Source organism: Pelophylax lessonae (genome assembly GCF_965119305.1).
Source record: "Pelophylax lessonae genome assembly, chromosome: 10".
NCBI classification, from domain to species: Eukaryota; Metazoa; Chordata; class Amphibia; order Anura; family Ranidae; genus Pelophylax; species Pelophylax lessonae.
Genome location: NC_138777.1, coordinates 167,025,770 through 167,050,352, shown reverse-complemented (window position 1 = coordinate 167,050,352; position 24,583 = coordinate 167,025,770). Strand labels below are relative to the sequence as shown.

General features: G+C 43.0%; 1 protein-coding gene across 1 annotated transcript; it reads right to left on the bottom strand.

The window, feature by feature from the left end:
* Nucleotides 1-5,305: 5,305 nt before the first annotated feature.
* Nucleotides 5,306-23,152, bottom strand: LOC309565753 (uncharacterized protein C11orf98). The gene is made up of 4 exons (XM_082270736.1): nucleotides 23,051-23,152; nucleotides 15,971-16,095; nucleotides 6,683-6,780; nucleotides 5,306-5,519 (listed from the first exon to the last, which is right to left on the bottom strand). Exons 1-4 carry the CDS (start codon nucleotides 23,084-23,086, stop codon nucleotides 5,371-5,373), a joined length of 408 nt encoding a protein of 135 aa, XP_082126862.1. The 5' UTR covers nucleotides 23,087-23,152; the 3' UTR covers nucleotides 5,306-5,370.
* Between the last annotated feature and the right edge of the window lie 1,431 nt (nucleotides 23,153-24,583).

Genomic DNA, 24,583 nt, shown 5'->3' with positions numbered 1-24,583 from the left:
GTATCAGAATAAGCCCCCGTGTGCCCAGACTGGCCTCCAGCCACCAGGGGGGAAAAGAGAGAAGGAGAGAGACCCCACAGAAAAATAATGGGAAGTACCCAATAACACCTTACCTGGGCCTTGCTGATGCCTGTCCCACCTGCTGTTAAGACTCCGTCTGGCAGCGTGTTCCGATGGCTTCAGGATCACGGTTTCAGATTTCCAAAGCGCCTTTATGCCGGACCAGAACTAAGCACCAGCATTGTTCCTCCCCTCTCCCCCTGTGTTTCCAGCGGAAGTGACACAGTGCGCCCGCTCCACGAGCGCCGCCCTCCCGGATACCTAATTTCCGGACAGACGAGCGTCTTCTCGTTTTCGGGAAGATGGCGGCAAATTTAAAAATGGAGCAGCGGTGGAGAGAAAAAATATTCAATGCCAGTAGTTTATCGCCAAAGGGCTACACTTACAAGCGGTACTGGCTCTCCCTGAGCACTGAAGGGGAAGAGGGAGCCCATACAGCACTGCCAATCGTGTGGATGGAGGAACAAACTCTCCAAAAGATTAAAGGTAAGGTGGAGGCAGGGAGCCTGGTCTCTCAGGACAGCACCTTAAGAGCCCCTGACTCCCCACTCAGGTGTTCCTAGGCCAGAGGAAACACAAAAACTGAGGAACTGTGGGGAGAAGCCTCCTTTTAAAGCTTGGTGGAATGGGTGTTTCCGGTTGGTGAGAGAGAGGAGCCATCACCCAAGGTGCTGCCCTGAAAGAAGTTTAGGGAAATAGGCCTTTTGTGTACATAGAAAAAGTCTTAGATCTTTGAGTTCAGCTCATGAAAAATGAGGGCAAAAACAAAAGTGTTGCGTTTATAATTTTGTTCAGTGTATAAATGATTTATTTGAATGGATTATGGGCATTAACGCTTCTCTGTTTAATATCGCTTTACTTTTTAAAATACTCTAGCACGCAATTCATTTATATGCTGAATACTGTCATTACAGATATTATCCTCATTCAATTTAGAATAAAATATTTTTCACTCTAGTGCTCCTATATCATTTCAATTAAAATGAAACTGAAGTCTAAAATAAAATTCTCAAACCACCTCTTCTGGGGTCTTCCACTGGCATTCTTGGCTCCTCCTCCTCTTTTTTGTGTGCACCCATAGCATGCCGTTTGCTATAAGAACACGCCTGCGGGCTTGACCCCGAGTTGGGCTATGTGCATCTCTGCCCCTCCCCTGCTTTCTCCTCACAAGATTTGATTGACACAGCAGCAAGAAAGGAGAGAGCCACTGCAGACGGGCAAAGTGCTGGATCGAGATGGGGCGCAGGTAACCATACGGGGAGCGATACAAACACAGGACACAATAATTAGAGAGAACATAGTTGGTATCAACTGAAGTTCAGATGACAATTTCTTTTTTTTTTTACTTGTATACTGTTACCTTTTGTCTTTACTGTGCTGGGTTATGAAATGTCATTTTCCCATTAACTGTTGCTTTGAATAGCCACAATAATGTCAGGATGTTACTGTACTTTAATAAATATGAATTCTGTGAATTATTTACCCATAATAAAAAGTATGCACTTATACAATTATAAATACTAAAAAAAAAAAAAAAAAAAAAAGCTATTTTGAAAAAGAATTCGCAAAGCATACCAGTTTCCCCAATTGCGTTCTGCATAAGTTTTATAAATGGTTGACATGGTTTATTAAAGTGAATCCAAAACTCTACATCTGCCCCTCAGCTTTATCCAAAAGAAGCAACTACAATATACACAGATAAATAAAATGGAAGGTGATGGCGCTGCTTATTTAATAAAGTGCAAATAAATATAAGATGCTAAAGTATAAATATGATTGAGGAATAAGTTAATAGATAAAAGATGCGGAGGTGAAAAACCAAGTAAAAAGATCAAACGTATAGTGTTATAAGGGATATAAATTAATCTAAAAATAAATTTAAATATATAAAAATATTCCAAAGGTATATGAGAGAAACAACCACCAGAGGGCGTAATAAATGGCAAAGTGTGACAATAAATATGCTTGTGTATATGCCAAAATAAAATAAACAATGTGAATATATGACAATGCTAAATAAATAAATAAAATATATACAAGGTGTATATTCCACAAGTGATAATATAAATAATAGTGAATAGGTAAGTAAATAAATAGGTGATAAATGTGCGGGAAACTATTAAGCACGGGATGGGTGTGCAAAACAACAGCTGATATACAGTGCAACAAAAGTGATATCAATAAATATATCAAGGTGAGTCAAAGATAAATGTGCCAAAAATAATTTTTTATATATAAATATGCAGGTGAATGTAAAAGTGCGGGAAGTCTATTTGTGCAACGTGCAAAAAAATCCAAAAAATTAGTCCATAAAATAATGGTGATAGCAAAAAATATATAGGTGTACAGGATATCTTACGGTGACCCCCAAGGTGGGTGACTGGTGAGTGGCTAAGTGGCCCCTGGTAAAAAGACCTACTCACCAGATGTACCCACCCCACACAGGGGTATAGAGCGTCACGCTGCAGAAGACGTCACATGACGAAACGCGTACAGCGCCGTCACGTCACTTCCGGTTCCGGTCTCTGGTTGGAACGCATTGCGTTCCGGGACGCTGATACCTCGCTGTTTCCCCACATTGTATATGTGAGTACCCATTTTGCTGCTGTAATTTACAATAAACTTTCTAGCATAACGATAATACACTATCGAGCTCCTTTTTTTCCTCCATCCATATACCCTTGAGTGGCCACACTTGATTTACCCACGAGATTTTGGATACCACAATTCACCACCGGACCCCACTCAGGACACTCCGGACTCCATAACACATCTACCCTAGGAAGGGAACTACTACACAGATCCAGGCTCATAAGATACCTCTTCAGTACCCGCTCTATACCCCTGTGTGGGGTGGGTACATCTGGTGAGTAGGTCTTTTTACCAGGGGCCACTTAGCCACTCACCAGTCACCCACCTTGGGGGTCACCGTAAGATATCCTGTACACCTATATATTTTTTGCTATCACCATTATTTTATGGACTAATTTTTTGGATTTTTTTGCACGTTGCACAAATAGACTTCCCGCACTTTTACATTCACCTGCATATTTATATATAAAAAATTATTTTTGGCACATTTATCTTTGACTCACCTTGATATATTTATTGATATCACTTTTGTTGCACTGTATATCAGCTGTTGTTTTGCACACCCATCCCGTGCTTAATAGTTTCCCGCACATTTATCACCTATTTATTTACTTACCTATTCACTATTATTTATATTATCACTTGTGGAATATACACCTTGTATATATTTTATTTATTTATTTAGCATTGTCATATATTCACATTGTTTATTTTATTTTGGCATATACACAAGCATATTTATTGTCACACTTTGCCATTTATTACGCCCTCTGGTGGTTGTTTCTCTCATATACCTTTGGAATATTTTTATATATTTAAATTTATTTTTAGATTAATTTATATCCCTTATAACACTATACGTTTGATCTTTTTACTTGGTTTTTCACCTCCGCATCTTTTATCTATTAACTTATTCCTCAATCATATTTATACTTTAGCATCTTATATTTATTTGCACTTTATTAAATAAGCAGCGCCATCACCTTCCATTTTATTTATCTCTTTATAGCCTTTGGCTATAGTTTAAGGGAGGCTGCAGCTTATTTGTGCATATATTGTTACAATCCCTTGATATCCTTAGCGCGGATTTATTTATCCACACAATATACACAGATATTACAAATGTAAGCAATGTGAAAGTTTATTTTATTTTTCACGGCCTATCATTCTAACTGGGAACTAGAACTGGGGGGCAGTTTGGACAAGGAAGATTGGCAGCACATGACGGCGGCTCTCTCTATGTGTTCCCGTAATGTCTTGATTCTGGAAAATGCTTACAAGGTATTTTACCGATGGTACTATACTCCGGCCAGACTGGCTAAATTTATACCCGTCTACCCCCCCCTGTGTTTTCGGGGATGCGCTCAGGAGGGGACTATGGAGCATATTTGGTGGACATGTCCCAGGGTGCGCAGACTGTGGATTAGGATTTATGCCTTGCTCCGTAATATTTTTCAAGTCACCCTGAAGAGGGACCCGTATGAGGCTCTCTTGTGCAAGCCTATACCGGATTTGACTCGTGCACAGCGGCAGTTGGCTCAGCACTTGTTTACGGCTACGAAATTGACCATTGCTCGATCTTGGAAGACCCCGTTGCTTAGTTTTGAGGCGGCCAAAAACCGTATGAATGATATTCTCGTTAATGAAAAGTTGACTGCGATAGTTTCTGATACTCACGCTAGGTTTCTTAAGGTGTGGGACCCCTGGATCTCTACCGTTGCCCCTTCTAGATTCCAGACCACCCTTCTCTCTCTTTAAATGCCTCCTGGCCGCACACCCCGCAGGACCTGTCCCCCCCCCCCTTTTCCTCTCCCCTTCCTCTTCCCCACCCCTTCTTTAGCCTTTCTCTATTGTCGTCTCTCTTTTTGTTTGTCCTACTTTCTCACTCTTCCTTTCTTTCTTGTCTTTGTCTCGTACTGTTGTTTTCCTTCCCGGCTTGGTACTCTCTGGTCCAGCCTTTGTTTGCTCATTGGAACGTAATGAACCTTTTCCTTATGATGACCTTCCTACATTGTGACCTAATAAGGGATTTTAGGTCCCCTCCTGTGCTCTTCTGCTTGCTGCTGTTCATTATTTGGTCTGTGTTGTTTCCCGGTTGGCGCAGGTACTATGTCTGTAACATGTTCTGCCAATATCTATTTCTCTGCGTTCCAGTTTTTTCTTTACTCATTGTACACATGTATTGTGTATTTGATGTATGTTAATGCCTTTTTTTCAAAATAAAAACTTTTGTACAAGAAAGTTTATTTTATTATGGAAAAATATAAGAACAAACACTTGAACAAAGGTACAGCGTATGCAGCTAGTATAATCACCAGAAACCGGTTAGATAAATCAATATACCTATTGAAAAATAGTACGTATTCTGTCTAGAAGTACAGGATCATTTAAAACACTGGGTCCATTTTAGTGTCTTTTTTCAATCCTTCATGAACTTATAGAACAAAGGACTGTCTGTTGACATGAACTGAAGATGGGGACCTACAGGTGCGAATATATACAAATCTGTATTGAGAGAAATACAGGGGCTACCGTTACTGACCTCCTGGAAATGCTAGTCACCCAGATGTTCAACTGACATATTGCCAGTTTTCCCTCATGACAAGTTTATGTTAAATGTTCTCCTTCCAATAAAACAATTCATTTAACCAATGTGCCCCGAAGGATGTCATGAAACCAATATGCATAAGTCCAAATTTAGGTTCCATAATGTAATTGCTAAACAAGAGTGCTGTCTATGTTACTGGTCTCTGGGGTCTCATCTTCCATTTCCACATCCCGCTGAGGTTTCTTGGATTTTTTTTTTTTGGTGCTGCTTTCAATGTCCATGTCAAGTTTGGCCTTTTGAGGTTTCGATTGAGGTTCAACTAAGGAAGAAAGAACAACTTGTTAGCAGAAGATCTGATCAATACACTAGGTGGTGAATTTGAGACAGAATGGGAGAGAGAGAGAGAGAGAGAGAGAGAGAGAGAGAGAGAGAATGGGAGAGAGAGAGACAGACAGACAGACAGAATGGGAGAGAGAGAGACAGAATGGGGGAGAGAGAGAGACAGACAGACAGAATGGGAGAGAGAGAGAGAGACAGAGAGAATGGGAGAGAGAGAGAGAGAGAGAGAGAGAGAGAGAGACACAGACAGACAGACAAACAGAATGGGAGAGAGAGAGACAGAATGGGGGAGAGAGAGAGACAGACAGAATGGGAGAGAGAGAGACAGAATGGGGGAGAGAGAGAGAATGGGAGAGAGAGAGAGAGAGAGAGAGAGAGAATGGGAGAGAGAGAGAGAGAGAGAGAGAGAGAGAGAGAGAGAGAATGGGAGAGAGAGAGAGAGAGAGGGAGAGGGAGAGAGAGAGAGAGAGAGAGAGAGAGAGGAAATGGGAGAGAGAGAGAGAGATAGAATGGGAGAGAGAGAGAGAGAGACAGAATGGGAGAGAGAGAGACAGAATGGGAGAGAAAGAGACAGAGAGACAGAGAGAGAGGATAATACAGAAATGTTGGCTTACTAAAAAGTAGGTCTATGTACAGTATAGTATGCACTATACCAATACTTGGTTGGGGCTCCATTTGCATGAATTACTACATTAATGCAGCGTGGCATGGAGGTGATCAGCCTGTGGCACTGCTGAGGCGTTAAGAGAGGTGTGCATGGCTAGCCTTACTTTAGTAATCCACATTTCCACAGTCTTCTTCTCTGCAGTGCTGCAGGTAAGAGGACCAAACCGCCAGCAGTAAAAGGTCAAAGCAAAGGGTAAAGCAAGTATTAGTATGTGTGTATCTGCACATACCCTAAAAAATAATTTATTATTCATTAGCTTGGGAGCAAGGGTCAATTTTAAATATTTTACACTGCCCGGAGTTATTGGGTTTTCACTCAGCACGGGCATTGTGATGATGATCGTTAATTTACAGGCGGTGGGATGAAGGGGTTAACAAACACTATTAACAAATTCAAGATATGCACTCATTACAAATCCCCTATACTCTCCCATTAAACACAAAGATCTTTGTGTGGACTAAAATTCTCAACAGTACCATCCATTTGCTCTTTTGTCTTTTTAACATGCTGTAACTGCTTCATCAATTTTCTCTTCTTCTTTCCGGACAGTGTGATATTTGCTCTTGCACTGGAACTAGGATTAAATTAAATTAAAAAAAACAAAAAACAAAGAATAAAGAACATGTAGCGAGCCATACTGTATAATATTAGAATCATTTTGACAAACTAGCACATAACACGAACGCAGTTCAAAGACCATATTTGTAACATATTTTTTTATACATGCTAACCGTGTGCGTTTGTGTGTGTCATAAAATTCATAATAACTAAACCAAATATGGTTATCCCCTTACACAGCAAACTGGTGTTTACTAAACTTTGCATACATGCATTGACAGCCAGCAACCAACATTTTCAGGAAGAGATTCAACAGTAGTGGCCGCTATGTTTTAAAAATGAGACGATTCCTTAAAGCAGATCTTTACTGTATCTGAGCACCACAAACCCAAAACATGATATAATTAATTTTTAATATTCAAAGCAATCTCCCCCATCCATCTACGTCTTCATGCTTTATTTTATTGAGAAATCACTTTGAAAAACAACCCGCTAGCATTTCTGCTGTGGCCATCTTGAGTAAGGGCAAATGAATAATATAGCATTTAGTTCCTGGAATCCATCTGCCCTAAGCTCAAGCATGCATGAAGGAGAGTGTGCTTAGCTGAGAAAACTCCTCCTCCCCGCTTGAAGACTCCTGGGTTACTTGAAAAGTAACACAGTTTTTGAACCTCCTAAAAACTCCTGGGATGTATGACATACGTAAGTAAATATGAATTACTTTCCTATCTATTTACTAATGTTAGCAACATGAGGAATAAAAATAATAAATGCTGATTTTGAGAGTGAAGTTCCACTTTAAGTCCTTCACTGACATTTTTTTTAAACATGCAAACACACTTAACCTCCCTGGCGGTATGATTGTTTCCGATTTTAGGTGCTGAAAGCGCTACAATTATTTTGCATGTAATTCTTAAGGACGAGCAGCCCAAACCAACTATTTACATATTATTTTTTTTTACTGTGCGTTCTTCTTTATAACATCTCGGGTATGATAAATCTTTAAACACACAATCATAAATTAGAATATAATAAATAACTATAAATAAGTTAAAGTGTATATACATATATTATATACGTGTGTATACATTATATACGTATATATATATATATATATATACACACACACACACACACACACACACACACACACACACACACATATATACATACACATAGTACAGTAAAACTGCAGGAAAGGGCACTGGGGGGCAAACTAATGTCAATTTATTTTTTTTAGTAATGTAATCCAATAGGATTACAATATATCAGTGTGTTTGTGTGTTATACTATTTGAATTTGTCGCCGGTTCCACCCCCTCTGCGAGCGTCACGTCGCAGGAGACGGGAGCCGGGGCTCACAGCATCGGGCGGAAGATCAGCCAAATGCTTGTAACAGTGTGCAAATGCATCTAAACGCGGTAATAATGCTTAAAGCGGAGTTCCACCCTGGATTTTTTTTTTTAATACCCCCGGGACAGTCAGGGCAAGTGCATTCCACAATGGCTAGCCTCTGATCTGTCCCGAGTTGCACTTACCTGTTAGGACAAATACTTACCTTGCAAACGTCTTGTCCAGCGCTGCCATCTCAGATGTGGGCAGCTTGAAGCCAGCGAGATCCCCTTCGGCGTCTTCTTCCGCCTTCTTTGGTCCCACGATGCTCTGCGCCGGCCCCGACGTCACTTCCGGGTCGTGCGCGTCATCCCTCTACAGCTTCTGGGCCGGTGCAGGCGCAATGATTCCTGGGAGCTATGACGTTCAGCTCCCAGGAATCATTGCAGAGCCAGGAAGTGACGACGGGCCGCGGCCGAGGAAGGAGGAAGAAGGAAGTAAGGTAAGTATTTTTTCTTCGCTACGAGGTAAGTAAAAAAAAAAAATATGCGATTATCCATTTCTTTTTCAGGTGACCCGAAGCGAGAAGATGGAGGTAAGTATAAAAATAGGGTGGAACTCCACTTTAAAGGCGTTTTTGATAGGGAAACATTGCTGATAGGGAGAGAGAGGAGATGGGGGGGGGGGGGGGGGAGAGGAGGTGGGGAGGAGAGAAAACGCTCATGAGCGCCAGTAAACGTGGCATGTAAAAGTGGTAAAACGTTTACTAGCTGTCAAGTTCCAGCATTCAGAAGAGATTTTCAAACCTCCAGTGTACATCAAGGCCCTTTTGTATCTCTGCTACACTAGGGGACATCCCTGGGTACTCTTTTCTATTCTACTTGTGTCCACTGCACCTCATTTTATTTCCATAGTTTCTTTTCACTTCACCTTCACATATATACCCACACACCGCTCAGCGCATGTACTCTTTCTTCTTTTTGTTTCTCCTGATTTTGCAACTCATTCACAGCCTCATTATGCATGGTACTTAGTTAATATACTATACTCCATGAAACTCATACTTTTTACATGACTTTACTCATCCAACTATATTTACTTTTAGGAACTTCATTTGAAGATTAGCTGAGGCTGTGGGTTTCCCTCCATGGAGATGGCACCTGTCTTACATCTCTGCTTTTTGTACCCCACATGCACATGGCATTACTCCCTCAGTTCCCGGGTTAGATGGTTTCAGAGGACCCTCCTTCACTAGCCCCATGTGGCAGCAATTTTAACTTATTTGTAAGTAATTCATCAATTGTGACAGACATTGCTTTGATTAGGCGATGATACCATTAGATATTTTGTTTTACTCCCTTACATTTACATTATCTTTTTGATAGACAACCGATTGTATCTGCTCCTGAAGAAGTGAAGAAAAACGAAACGCGTAGAGCATATTAGGATGCAATCTTTATTAAATTTTTCTCGTTTATGTTCTACAATCAGGTTGAGTCACATGCCTCACTCAAAGTCCCCCAAAAAAAACCCTCATTTTGCTTCAGATCATATTACAGACAGTTTGACTAGGGAAATTAGGGAATTGGGCAAATGCACTGCTAACCCTGAGTTAAGGGTTGATGAACTGGAAAATAGCACACTAGCTCATATGACTGAAATCAAAAATCTCAGAGGAAAATTTTGTCCTCCAATCCCATTTAGAGGATTTTGAAAAAAGGTCACGGTGTTCTAACATACGTATTTGTGGGAATCCTGAATCCGTTACTGATTTACAAGCTACCATGCTGGCCCTATTTCAAGAACTACAGCCATCTATATCAGTCAAACAAATGGAAATGGACAGAGTTCATAGAGCCCTCACACCACGTAAAACTGATGGACCTCTCTGCGATATAATTCGCCAAATTTCACTATTTTCGGACCACAGAACAACTCCTGGCTGCAGCTGGAGTGAAAGATACGCTGACCTTCCAGGGACATACTTATCAGCTATTTGCTGACCTCTCCCAGCTCACTATTTCTAAAAGATGGGCTTTGAAGCCGCTACTCCAAATCGCATATCAATGGGGTATCCCATTTTCAACTCGTTTCACGCATAAATATGTCTGCCATTCTGCCGAAGAACTTCAGTCTTTCTTACAAGCATGCAGCTTTTAGAACACCCCCTTAACCAAAATAGCACGCAAAGTCGATCAGCGTCCCACTCTCTGCAAAAAACAGTGGCTAATGGAAGTAAAAGTCACCAGGGGCAATCAAAGCGTGGTTGTTTTTCTTTCACTACGCCAGTTTCTGAAGACTCTATGGACTGATAATCTTCATTTCCCGATCCAATGCCAGTTGTCAATAAATCTGGCCCATCTAGTCATTCGGATGGCTAAAAAGTTATCTTGCTTTTTGCAAGTACATACAGTATCTCACAGAAGTGAGTACACCCCTCACATTTTTGTAAATTTTTATTATATCTTTTCATGTGACAACACTGAAGAAATGACATTGTTGCTACGTAAAGTAGTGAGTGTACAGCTTGTATAACAATGTACATTTGCTATCCCCTCAAAATAACTCAACACACAGCCATTAATGTCTAAACCGCTGGCAACAAAATTGAGCACACCCCAAGTAAAAATGTCCAAATTGGGCCCAATTAGCCATTTTCCCTCCCCGATGTCATCTGACTCTTTAGTGTTACAAGGTCTCAGGTGTGAATGGGGAGCAGGTGTGTTAAATTTGGTGTTATCGCTCTCACTCTCTCATACTGGTCACTGGAAATTCAACATAGCACCTCATGGCAAAGAACTCTCTAAGGATTTGAAAAAAAAGAATTGTTGCTCTACATAAAGATGGCTTAGGCCTTTAAGAAGGTTGCCAAGACCCTGAAACTGAGCTGAAGCACGGTGGCCAAGACCATACAGCGGTTTGTCAGGACAGGTTCCACTCAGAACAGGTCTCCCCATGGTTGAACAAAGAAGTTGAGTGCATGTGCTCAGCGTCATAACCAGAGGTTGTCTTTGGGAAATAGACGTGAGTGCTGCCAGAATTGCTGCAGAGGTTGAAGGGGTGGGGGGTCAGCCTGTCAGTGCTCAGACCATATGCCGCACACTGCATCAAAATGGTCTGCATGGCAGTCATCCCAGAAGAAAGCCTCTTTTAAACATGATGCACAAGAAAGCCCACAAACAGTTTGCTGAAGACAAGCAGACTAAGGACATGGATTACTGGAACCATGTCCGGTGGTCTGATGAGACCAAGATAAACTTATTTGGTTCAGATGGTGTCAAGCATGTGTGGCAGCAACCAGGTGAGGAGTACAAAGACAAGTGTGTCCTGCCTACAGTCAAGCATTGATGGTGGGAGTGTCATTGTCTTGGGCTGCATGAGTGCTGCCGGGAAACTGGCGAGCTACATTTCATCGAGGGAACCATAAATGCCAACATGTACTGTGACATACTGAAGCAGATCATGATCCCCTCCCTTCAGAGACTGGGCCGCAGGGCAGTATTCCAACATAACGACCCCAAACACACCTACAAGACGACCACTGCCTTGCTAAAGAAGCTGAGGGTAAAGGTAATGGACTGGCCAAGCATGTCTCAAGACCTAAACCCAATTGAGCATCTGTGGGGCATCCTCAAATGGAAGGTGGAGGAGCGCAAGGTCTCTAACATCCACCAGAGGGTTAGGGCAGTGCTGGAAAAATAATGGTGGTCACACACAATATTGACACTTTGGGCCCAATTTGGACATATTCACTTAGGGGTGTACTCACATTTGTTGGCAGCGGTTTAGATATTAATGGCTGAGTTTATAGGTATTTTGAGGGGACAGCAAATTTACATTGTTATACAAGCTGTACACTCACTACTTTACAGTGTAGCAAAGTGTCATTTCTTCAGTGTTGTCACATGAAAAAATATAATATATTTACAAAAATGTGATGGGGTGTACTTACTTTTGTGAGATACTGTAACTGTTATTTGACTCATATACTTTAACTGTTGGTCTCCCTTTTACTGATAGCAGTATACCACCAGCTTTACTTTATTACATACCCTTGTGCTATTATTTGTTTTTATCGATTTATTTCATGCTTTATGTTACGTGGTTGCTTCTTACCCTAATATTTACACTCCCCCTCTTGGGCTTTTTATATTGCATTTTAAGGTATGGAAAATATCGGGATGTAGTTATCAACTTTCTATGTGTATTATATTTTTATTGTTGGCAGTGCTCCCTTTGGAGGTGTCTTTGTGCACCCTTATGTTTTTTCCTTTGCTCTCTATATGTTTGCTCTCTATATCACATTGCAAATCTTACTTATTGATTATTGCTTATCTTAATACATTTGCTCTACGAGGGCTAGTTCTCCTTCTTTTCTTCTATTCTTTCTTTTTTCCCCGCTTCTTTTCCTGAGGTAGTCGTGGTCCCATTATATATTGTTAAAGCATATGTTATTCAGTTCCTAACATCATTATTATGGCCCCCCAAAATGTTCTGACCTTAAATGTCCAAGGTCTTAACCTTCCTAGCGCTATTCCCTAGCGTGACTCGGGGTTAGATTTTAGAGCCAAAAGCGGTAACCCCGAGCCACACTCGGGGTACCGCTAGGAAGATCGCTGGATCCTGGTAGAGGTTTTACTTACCTTTTCTCCGGGATCCAGTAAAAAAATGCGGCGGTATGCGGCGGCGGAGCTTCCTCCCGATCATCTGCGAGCCCCGGCTTCCGTCTCCGGCGACGTGACGTCCGCCGGGGGGGGTGGAACCGGCGGCAAATTCAAATGTAAAACACACTGATACCATTCAAAATAAAAAAAATTCACATTACATTGACCCCCAGTGCCCTTTCCTGCAGTTTTACTGTACTTTTTATGTAAATATATGTATATATATATATATATATATATATATATATATATATATATATATATATATACACACACACACACACACACACACATATATATACACATATATATATATATATATATACGTAATTCTTGTGAATGAGCAGCCCAAACCAACTGTATACATTTTATATATATATATATATATATATATATATATATATATATATATATATAATAAATGTATTCAGTTGGTTTGGGCTGCTCATTCACAAGAATTACATGCAAAATAATGGTACCGCTTTCAGCACCTAAAATCCAAAAGAATCATACCGCCAGGGAGGTTAATATACCGCATAAACGTACCATGGTATTTCGCTCTTTTGCTGCCTCTTTGGGAAGCCCATAAACCTGTAATCAGGGGTGCCCTTTTCCAACAGGCATCATTTCTCAAACGTGAACGCAATTTCTGCAGCGGAAGTTAGAATATAACCTACTTTCTTAAATATTCAGGTTTGAGGTGTATTACTATTTTGGATTCACCGAGAGCACAGTAGTTGTTCAATAATGAAATTAATACTCGAAAATACAACTTGCCTAATAATTGTGCACACAGTGTATATTTGGATACCAAATACATCAAGTCTCAAAACGTTGTGCACCTGCAAATCAGTGAAAAACTGTCCATAGCTTTAACAGCCTTTAAAGGTCATTATTTAGAGTTAACGGTGAATAATGGTTCTAGAAATATTGCTACCACTCTAGCATGTGCAACAATATCCAATTTAAACTGTCCCTAAAATCTCAACAATCTGCGATCCAGCGATAGTTCTCTTTCGGGATGAATGTTCTGCGCCAATCAACCCACTTCCTGTGAACCCAGGTCATCAGGGCCCTTCCCTCACCTGGAGAAGTGTCAATAAACTGCCATGGGCTCACAGGAAACTGCTTCGGGGAAGGATGTGATGTAACATCATTATTTGGTGCAATGCTCTGCAGGAGGATTCGCCTATCACCAGAGGAAAAGGGCTTGTGAATAGACAAAATACCCTTAGAAAAAAGTGTGAATATGTCATTTTTATTTTTTTTTTAAATAAAGGGTGCAGGGGGGGAGGGGGTGTTCTTTAGGAGGTAAAACTGACCTCAGGGCAGCTATTCCAGTGTAGTAGATCTGCAAGACAAGGTAAATGCTTATTCTTCTACAAGGCCAGTTGACACCTCTGTGGTGTGGCAGTGTTGACTGAAAAAACCATGCTGGGTGGGGGATTATTATGGCCAGCTCAGGGTTGTACTTTAGGTGAACCTGTTCTTTTTGTCTGGGCTTTTGATGAAGGGCAAAAGGGATCATAAAGCATAAGGCTAATTGAAGACAGTTATCCTTTAATATGGCAAATTTTGATTGTTTCATTTATTTTTGGAGGTTAGTAGCGGGGAAAACATATATATCGTCTTAGCTAAATTTAGGTGCGCTTTAAAAGTTCTTCTTTACCCATCTCATTCTGATGGTCTTGTCCATAGTTTGCACACTGTTGTATGTTTTTTTCTATCATTCTGTAGCTGCTGGTTGTTACTTCAGATTTTTTGGTGATGTGACTCAGAGGGGGAGCAAAATGTGTGATGAAGAGTTAAAAGGAGAGAGGAAAATCACATGGATGGTGGATGTGAGGTCTGCTGTTTCAGCCATAGTGTGCTGTTAATGCTGTCTAACCCCTACAGGGGAGAGCTCTCTGGTGAGTGCAGTGAAAGAGGGGGGAGCACAAATTAAAGCACTACGCACATATTTAAAACATGTGGATATTGGAGCATTTTATTTTTTTTTCACACCTATTTTACAGTCTGAAGCACTTTAAATATTGATGAATTTTAATACATATAAATTGTTAAGTTTATGGTTTGGAGCACTTTAAAAAGCACCGGTCTCTTAAATTTGAAATTTCTTTTATTTTTTCAAATGGTAGTTTAGGCAAGTTTTTACACAAAGTTATAAACTTATGGATATAGGAAGAGTCCCCTGTAGTGCATTTGCACATCTTTCCCAGCAAGGAGCATTATCTCCAAGGGTTAGAAAGGCTGGATTCATCTCTTTTTCATGGATAGTGTAGGACCCACTGATAATGGGGTACTTTGACGCAGTGGTGGGCTTGAGCACGATATGGCCATATGGTGGGACCAAACCCCCATTTTTATTTATGGATGGTCTTCAAATTTGGTAGTAATTTCTTTTGCATGTGTGCGCTATTCTTTTTTAATATACATGTCTTTTGGTTCATAGCTGCACCAGCTTTAGAAATATATGGGTTTGCTCCCCCAAATTTTTTGCTTGTTTATTATGTATTCGGTCTGACCAGACTACCGAGGTTGAGCACCCCACCCCCCACACACACCTGTACTCAGTCAGTGTCCACTATCAAGTGGATATAGGAGGAGTCCCCTGTAGTGCATTTGCACATCTTTCCCAGCAAGGAGCATTATCTCCAAGGGTTAGAAAGGCTGGATTCATCTCTTTTTCATGGATAGTGTAGGACCCACTGATAATGGGGTACTTTGACGTAGTGGTGGGCTTGAGCACTATATGGCCATATGGCGGGACTAAATCCCCATTTTTATTAATGGATTGTCTTCAAATTTGGTAGTAATTTCTTTTGCATGTGTGCGCTATTCTTTTTTAATAAACATATGATTTATAACATTGTACACTTAGGCTCCTTTCACACAGGCGGTGCGCCCGACGTAGTCCGTTCTGTTCAGCGGAGGATCCATCTGCTGATCCCCACTGAGCAGGCGGAGGACAGCTCCGTCTCCGCTCTGTGTGCAGAGATGGAGCTGTCAGATCCCCGCTCTGATACATTCCTTTTACATCCAGCAAAGAGCAACTATCTGACATTTTGTACACCTGGTATACATACTCTTGTGAGATGCATTTTTGGGATTTTGCTGTTCAATGTGTATATGAAAAAAAAAAAGAAAAGAAAAAAAGATTCCCCAGCGATAGCACCTTTCTTATTCTAGTATAGCAGTTTAAAAACTGTACCTTCGCTTCCTGAGGTGATGAACAGTTATTAGTTCTTTGTCGACTATAGCTCCTATTATCTTGTGTTTCTTCCGCTTCTCACGACTAATCACGCGTCGACGTTTTAGGATATTTTTTTGCAAGTCCTGCAGAAACAACAAAGGAGAAAATTCAAGTGTATATAAAATTGAATGACCTTCTTCTCTTAATTGCTTCCTTTTTGGTCAGTTAAATTTACTTTACAACTATCTGTTGATTTTGTGTGAAATCTTAAAGTGTCCTGTGTCCTCTACACAGCTCCTGTGTTTTTTCAAAGAGCCATCCAAGTCCTTATCTTGGGTTACAGAATGATTAGCCTTTAGGGTTGATTTACTAAAGGCAAATACTTGTAGACCTGAGGGGAACATGCAAGGAAAAAAAAAAAAACAGCATTTTGCTTGCACATGATTGAATGATAGAAATCAACAAAGCTTCCCCTCAGATCTAGAGCAATTGCACTTGTATATGTCCCCCTTAGGCCCCTTTCACACAGGCGGACCATTCAGATCCGCCTGTTCGTTTTTTTGGCGGATCTGAACGGTCCCCCCATGCATTCCTATGGGGCGTCGGATGTCAGCGGACACATGTCCGCTGACAACCGACCCGATCCGTCAAATCTGGACGGATGGAAACCCTATTTTCCATCCGTCCAGCGGATCGGATCGGATGAGAACGGACCAACGGTCCGTTCCCATTCGATTTCCCCCATAGAGATGCATGGCGAACTGACAGCTAAGTCTCCGCACACAGTGCAGAGACACAGCTGTCCTCCTGCTGCTCAGCGGGGATCGGCGGCTCGATCCCCCGCTGAGAAAAATGGAATCCGTCCGACGGACGGATAGTGTGAAAGGGGCCTTAGTAAATCAAGAGAGTAGTAGTTTTGTGAAAAGAAAAACAAAAAAAAAAACAAACACTAATTTGGGCAGAGTTGAGATCACTTAATCCACAAAAATCCTGGGTGTTGTAAACTTATGGCAGGGTAGCAGAAAAGGGTAGAAACAAAAAATAAAAATAATTAGCAGTAAGCCATAAAAATGTGGTGGTATATAAAATTGATGATCAAAGCTCAAACATTTAAAGAATAATTCCAGGCATGGCTATATTATACACTGCTCAAAAAAAATAAAGGTACACTTTTTAATCAGAGTATAGCATCAAGACAATTAAACTCCTGGGATATTGATCTGGTCAGTTAAGTAGCAGAGGGGGTTGTTAACCAGTTTCAGCTGCTACAACAGGTACACTAGATGAGCAACAATGAGACAACCTTCAAAACAAGAATGGTTTTTACAGGTGGAGTCCACTGAAATTTTTTTTTTCCTACTCAACTTTTCTGACTGTTTTTCACTAGTTCTGCATTTAGCTAGGGTCAGTGTCACTACTGATAGCATGAGGCGATACCTGGACCCTATAGAGGTTGCACAGGCAGTCCAACTCCTCCAGGGTGGCACATCAATAAGTGTCATTGCCGGAAGGTTTGTGGTGTCTCCCAGCACAGTCTCAAGAGCATAGAGGAGATTCTAGGGAGAAAGGCAAATACTCTAGCTAGACTGGAACGTAGAAGGTCCTTAACCCATCAGCAGGACTGGTATCTGTTCCTCTGTGCAAGAAGGAACAGGATGAGCACTGCCAGGACCCTACAAAATTACCTCCAGCAGGCCACTGGTGTGAATGTCTGTGACCAAACAATCAGAAACAGACTTCATGAGGGTGGCCTGGGGGCCGAACGTTCTCTAGTGGGCCCTGTGCTCACTGACCAGCACAGTGGAGTTCAACTGGCATTTGTCACGGAACACCAGAATTGGCAGGTCTGCCACTGATGCCCTGTGCTATTCACAGATGAGAGCAGGTTCACCCTGAGCACATGTGATAGATGTGAAAGGGTCTAGAGATGCAGTGGAGACCGTTATGCTGCCTGTAAATCATTTAGCATGACCGGTTTGGTGGTGGGTCAGTGATGATCTGGGGAGGCATATCCATGGAGGAACGCACAGACCTCTACATTCTAGACAACGGCACCCTGACTGCCACTAGGTATCAGGATAAAATCTTTGGACCCATTGTCAGACCCTACGCTGGTGCAGTGGGTCCTGGGTACCTTCTGGTGCATGACAATGCCGGCTTCATGTGGTGAGAGTATGCAGCCAGTTCCTAGAGGATGAAGGAATTGATACCACGGAATGGCCCCCATGCTGCCTGACCTAAATCAAACAGAACACCTCTGGAACATTATGTTTCGGTTCATCCGACACCGCCAGGTTGCACCTCAGTCTGTTCAGAAGCTCAGTGATGTCCTATTCCAGATCTGGGAGGAAATACCCCAGGACGCCATCCGTCGTCCCTTTAGGAGCATGCCCCGATGTTGTCAGGCATGCATACAAGCAGGTGGGGCCATACAAACTACCGAGTGCCGTTTTGAGTTGCTGCAAAATGGACTACCCTGCTGCATCATTTTTTCAATTTGATTTTCGGGGTGTCTTTGAATTCAGCCCTCTGTAGGTTGATCATTTTCATTTCCATCAAACGACGTGGCATGCTTTCGCTCCTAACACATTACCCAATCCATATCAGTATAGCTATACAGCATGAAATTTTTCGCCATTGAGATCTGATGTGTTTTCAAAGTGTTCCTTTAATTTTTTTGAGCAGTGTATATAGATATATAGGTTTAGCTTGGACTAATATAACTGTATATACACCATACCTGGCCAATGCCCCTGGAAATCACTGAAGTAGACCCCCCTTAACCAGTGATCTCCACTTGCTTCCTGGTCCCGTGCTGAGCAGCCAATTGATCACCAATTTTATATACCACCACATATACCAAATTTTTACGACTTATTACTGATTTTTATTTTTATTTTCCTGGGAACCCAAAAATATGGTATATACTTAGTTACATTAGTCTACACTGAATCAATGTAAATATGTATGCACATGGGCATCCGCAGAACTTTTTTCAGGGGGGGGGGGGGGCCTCATTTTAAGATCACCCATGCGCCGCCCCTTTTTGACAATGTCATGAAGGGAGGGGCTTAGTCATTATCACATAACACACAGGCATCCAAAGGTTTGAGAAACCTGATGCAAAAGCTTAATAGAAAAAAACTCAATCGCTCTCCCTTATGCTAAAAAGGCACTGTCGCCGTCCTACATTGTACAACAGTGGTGCCAGGGGGTTTGGACTAAGCCATTGGCCATGTGTGTAAAACCCCCTGGCACCACTGTTGTACTATGTAGGACAGTGGCAGTATCTTTGCAGCATAAAGAAGAGTGGTTGGGTGGTGGTAAACGTGGCTCAGCCATGCATTTTTACTGCCCTGAAAATGTTAATGAAAACAAGGCGTAAAAGAAAGCATCTCACTTACTGTGTATAAACCTGACAAGCCAAGTGTTCTCTGTCATATGGAAACAATCTATTAGCTGTGTAGCCACCAGATCATTTCCACCCACCCCCGTTAGTACTGGCCACCTCCCCCTCCACACACACATGCACCTGTCCTCAGCCATGTTTCCTGGGCTCCATGCACCCATTTGCATGGCAGGTGCCAACAGGTGGAGGGAAGGGAGATCAGCGAACGCCTGTTTGCTGATCTTCCCTTACTGTTTGCTGACAAATTGCCAAAAATAGTACAGAAACTACTTTTGGGAATCGGGGCAGCGCCGCAAAGTCGGTGTTGCACCGATTCGGCCGATTCCATTGCTGGCAATTGGCACCAAATTGACATGCGATTTGACATGTCAAATCAGACCAAAGTAAACGTAGGCTGAGGCTGGGCTGGGGCAGCAAAAGTCTCTCCTCCTGCCATTGGTGCATAAGCACCAATATCCCTAGGATTATATCCTTCAAATCAAAATCTATGTCATGTGTGTGCCCCACCACTGACCTCTGCCCCTGTACTCCAGTGCTGCCTCTGGCCTGGCGCAGCATGCATAACCCACTAATAATAACATCCTTCCTTCTCTTCAATCCCTTCAAATCAACATCCTGCTCCACTGCCCCTAACTGTGACTTATCATGCCTTTATGAGATAATATAAGGAGTACGGCGCCTTTCCTGATCTAAATGTGTTAAGTAGAGCTACCTTCAATTTAAGTGGTAATACTTAAGGCCCCTTTCACACTGTCCGTCCGTCAGACGGACTCCGTTTATCTAAGCGGGGGAATCGATCCGCCGATCCCCCGCTGAGCAGGAGGATGACAGCTGTGTCTCCGCGCTGTGTGTGGAGACACAGCTGTCAGTTCCCCATGCATCTCTATGGGGGAATCGGATGGGAACGGACCGTCGGTCCGTTCCCATCCGATCCGCTGGACGGATGGAAAATAGGGTTTCCATCCGTCCAGATTTGACGGATCGGATGTCAGTGGACATGTCTCCGCTGACATCCGATGCCCCATAGGGATGCATGGGGGGACCGTTCAGATCCGCCAAAAAAACTGACAGGCGGATCTGAACGGTCCGCCTGTGTGAAAGAGCCCTTAATGTCAAACAAAGTAATAAGGCGCTGCTACTAGTATTTAACATATAGATACATAACACTGTAAAAAATTCACTTTATGCAATCTAAAATAGGTGACTCGAAATTCCCGTGCTAGGGTGAATGAAACTTATTCACTCAAAAGTGATCAGAAATAAATATTAGAATGAGATATAAAGTGCTTGTGATAAACCGTGCTAGATTCAAATATGTGCATAAATAATAAAGTGGCAGCTTCATTGGAATTACTGGTTTTCTTACACATACCGTACCTTGGCGCAGTGATGGGATCATTAGTGTAAGTGGGCTTTGAGTTTGGATCCTGTGTTTGTAACGATCAGCTTTTAATTACGCAAAACCTTTATCCCAAAAGGAAAAAATCTGTTTGCTGTAACTGCTTACAAAGCGTGAGCTGGAGTTCAGCTTCAATTTGTTAGCGTATCTAAATCTGCTGGTACACCTAAACACTTCCCTCCACCAAAAACAACAATGCTGCTGTTCGAAAGTACCCCTGTGCTCCTTCATCCAGAGTGAGGGCACTTTAAGGCCCCTTTCACACGGGCGCACCACCCGACGGAGTCTGTTCTGCTCAGCATGGGATCGATCCGCCGATCTCCGATGAGCAGGCGGATGACAGCTCCGTCTCTGCTCTGTGTGCGGAGACTGAGCTGTCAGATCCCCTCTCTCCTCTATGGGGAGATTGGATGAGAACCGACCGCCTGTCCGTTCTCATCCAAAACCCATGCGATCCGATCTCCAGACGAATGGAAGATAGGGTTTCCATCTGTCCGGATTTCATGGACAGCATCGGATTGGATAGCAGCGGGTGTCAGCAGAGATGTCTCCGCTGACACCCGCTGCCCCATAGGGATGCATGGAGCATCCGATCCGGTCCGCCAAAAAAAACAGACAGGCGGATCGGATTGGATCGCCCGTGTGAAAGAGGCCTAATACAGGAGGTGTTACTGGCCATATCACAGGTGAAAACGAGGGGGGAAAAGTCTAAAAAGGAAAACAAATACCGCCACCACATTGGTAAGCTGCTGTATATAAAATTTTGGTTTTGGGCTTCATACCGCTTTAAGATGAGTGTGCGAGTTTGTAGTGGGGGGGGTACGTAATAAAGCAGAACTCTACTCACCTGCAGCGATACTTTCTCCAGGAGCTCCCTGTTGGCATCTTTGGCCGGTCTTCTTTGGGGGCTCAGATTTTTGGACTAGTTTGATTGGCTGGGCTGAGGTGAGATCACTCCCAGGAGTTCATTGACTTGGGCAGGAGTTCATTGACCTGGGCAGGAGTTCATTGACCTGGGCAGGAGTTCATTGACCTGGGCAGGAGTTCATTGACTTAGGCAGGAGTTCATTGACCTAGGCAGGAGTTCATTGACCTGGGCAGGAGTTCACTGATCTGGGCAGGAGTTCATTGACCTGGGCAGGAGTTCACTGACCTGGGCAGGAGTTCATTGACCTGGGCAGGAGTTCATTGACCTGGGCAGGAGTTCATTGACCTGGGCAGGAGTTCACTGACCTGGGCAGGAGTTCATTGACCTGGGCAGGAGTTCATTGACTTAGGCAGGAGTTCATTGACCTAGGCAGGAGTTCATTGACCTGGGCAGGAGTTCACTGATCTGGGCAGGAGTTCATTGACCTGGGCAGGAGTTCACTGACCTGGGCAGGAGTTCACTGACCTGGGCAGGAGTTCACTGACCTGGGCAGGAGTTCATTGACCTGGGCAGGAGTTCATTGACCTGGGCAGGAGTTCATTGACCTGGGCAGGAGTTCACTGACCTGGGTAGGAGTTCACTGACCTGGGCAGGAGTTCATTGACCTGGGCAGGAGTTCATTGACCTGGGCAGGAGTTCACTGACCTGGGTAGGAGTTCATTGACCTGGGCAGGAGTTCACTGACCTGGGTAGGAGTTCACTGACCTGGGTAGGAGTTCACTGACCTGGGCAGGAGTTCATTGACTTGGGCAGGAGTTCATTGACCTGGGCAGGAGTTCATTGACCTGGGCAGGAGTTCATTGACCTGGGCAGGAGTTCACTGACCTGGGCAGGAGTTCATTGACCTGGGCAGGAGTTCACTGACCTGGGCAGGAGTTCATTGACCTGGGCAGCTGCTGAAACTATACAGCGAGCTGCGCATGCAACAGGCAGGTAAGAGCACCTTACTGTACAGGGGACATAGAATGTCTCTTTTGTGTTAAAAAGCCGGCCTGTTCATAATTTGAGTGAGGTTTCACTTTCGATGGATATCGCATTTTAGAGCAAGGTCTTCTTTAGGGTCACCACACAACCCAACCACACAATCAACTTTAGATTTACCAGAACTATGTAATGAGGACCTACCTAACCTATCCAATCAGGCAGGTCCTTACACTACTTGTTGTTGGTAGATCCAAAGAAGACTGTGTTGTGTTGTGTGTGTGATGAGTGATTCTGGTGGGGGAAATAAGAAGACTATCCAGACTCCCAGAACCTCTGAGGTTGTCACTAAGCAATGTACAGTACATGTGCATTACGTCCCTTAGTTTAAAACATAATTATGCCTCCCCCTACATATAAAGGACCTGTGATCCCCAGTACCGTCTTTGGTCGGTTGATTTTTCCTCCTGGAGCCATGCTGTTCTCTCATGAAGATCCACTTCCGTCTCGTTGCGTTCCAAGCCTCGTTCTCGCGTTGCGGCAGGAATGGGCGGGACTAGTCTGTACTATAAAATCCTTGGTCGCGCCTCGTCCGTTCTCTGCTCGTGGTGGAAGGTGAGTGAGGTGGTCTTGGGCGGGTGTGGGCTGTTTGTTGGGCCTCCATTTCTTGGCACGCTGGGTGTTGGCCGTACCCCAGTGTGTAATGTACGGAGGTAGAGCATTCCCGGTGCTATGTCTTCGGTGCCAGCTTTTCCCATAAGCTGGTTCTATCCTCAATCACTGGGACAAGTGGAAGCCATGCGGGGAGATGGCGTCACGTGTCCAGTTGCGACCAATCCCGGAGCTTCTCCGCTGTGTGCCTCCTGGCAGTGAGAAGGGAAGCGAGGTTATCACTGGGGGAGGGAGGCAGTGTGTGCTGAGACCGCTGGAGTCACTGAGAGCAGGAAGTCAGGCGTTCCTCCTAATTGGGGACACCCTGTTATAAGAGACTAAGGACTGTTTTATGATTGATGGTAAAAGCGACTTAACTGACTAAGTTTGCCATACAGCTATTTGTGTACCCACCCTAAATGTCTGATCATGGGGGGGGGGGGGAGACTTGAATGTTCAAGACAATGGTACAAATTCAATTTTGGGCTGCATTGGATTTGATTGCCCTCGAATGGGTTGCTTGTATCTGTAAGACTAGATGTTCAAAGCACCCACCTTTACATCAGATTCCAAGAGCCCCCCCCAATCTCCCTTACATCAGTGCACCCCCATATCCAGTGCTGCTGTTGGAATGCAGCTGGAGGTGGAAGCTGTGCAGCAGACAGTGCAGGGTCTGGAGGAGGACTGGAGTCTACTGAATTCTGACACCAGGAAAGATGGAGACAAGGGGTTGCTGTAGAAAAGTATAGGACTTTGCAGGTAGCCCACATAAATCTCCTAAGGAAAGGCCACTTCTCAAAATTGTATTCCAATTGAATCAAGAAACAAATTGACTCTGTAGGCTCAAATGTATAATTTTAGTTTAATTTTTTTTTTTTCCATCAAAATCATTTATTTGAATGCAAGAAAAAGGGGTTTACAAACTTTGCTCCAAGGAGCGCATGAAAATACAACAAACATTTTGAATAATAACATTAACATGTTGTACAATGATGAGGCAGGTAAAGGTGTCCAGAGCATGGGGCACAGATTGTGGCCATGTGGGCGACAATCAAAGAGGAGGTAATGGTGCATATACTTTATTGTACATTTTTAATGGGAGACAAAGCGCATCTATAAATTTTTAAAATGTATAATAAACATTTTTTATTATACCTTTGTGCCTACAAAGTCCATGTGTTTCTTGATTGAATTTTCCAGTTCAGATATTGGGATGTGGCACGTTTATATAGATCCTATACTCCCAGTGAACTGCTTCTGGTAGTGCATTTTTATTACAACATAGTAAAAGTAATGAAAACCAACACATGGAAAAAGTATTAA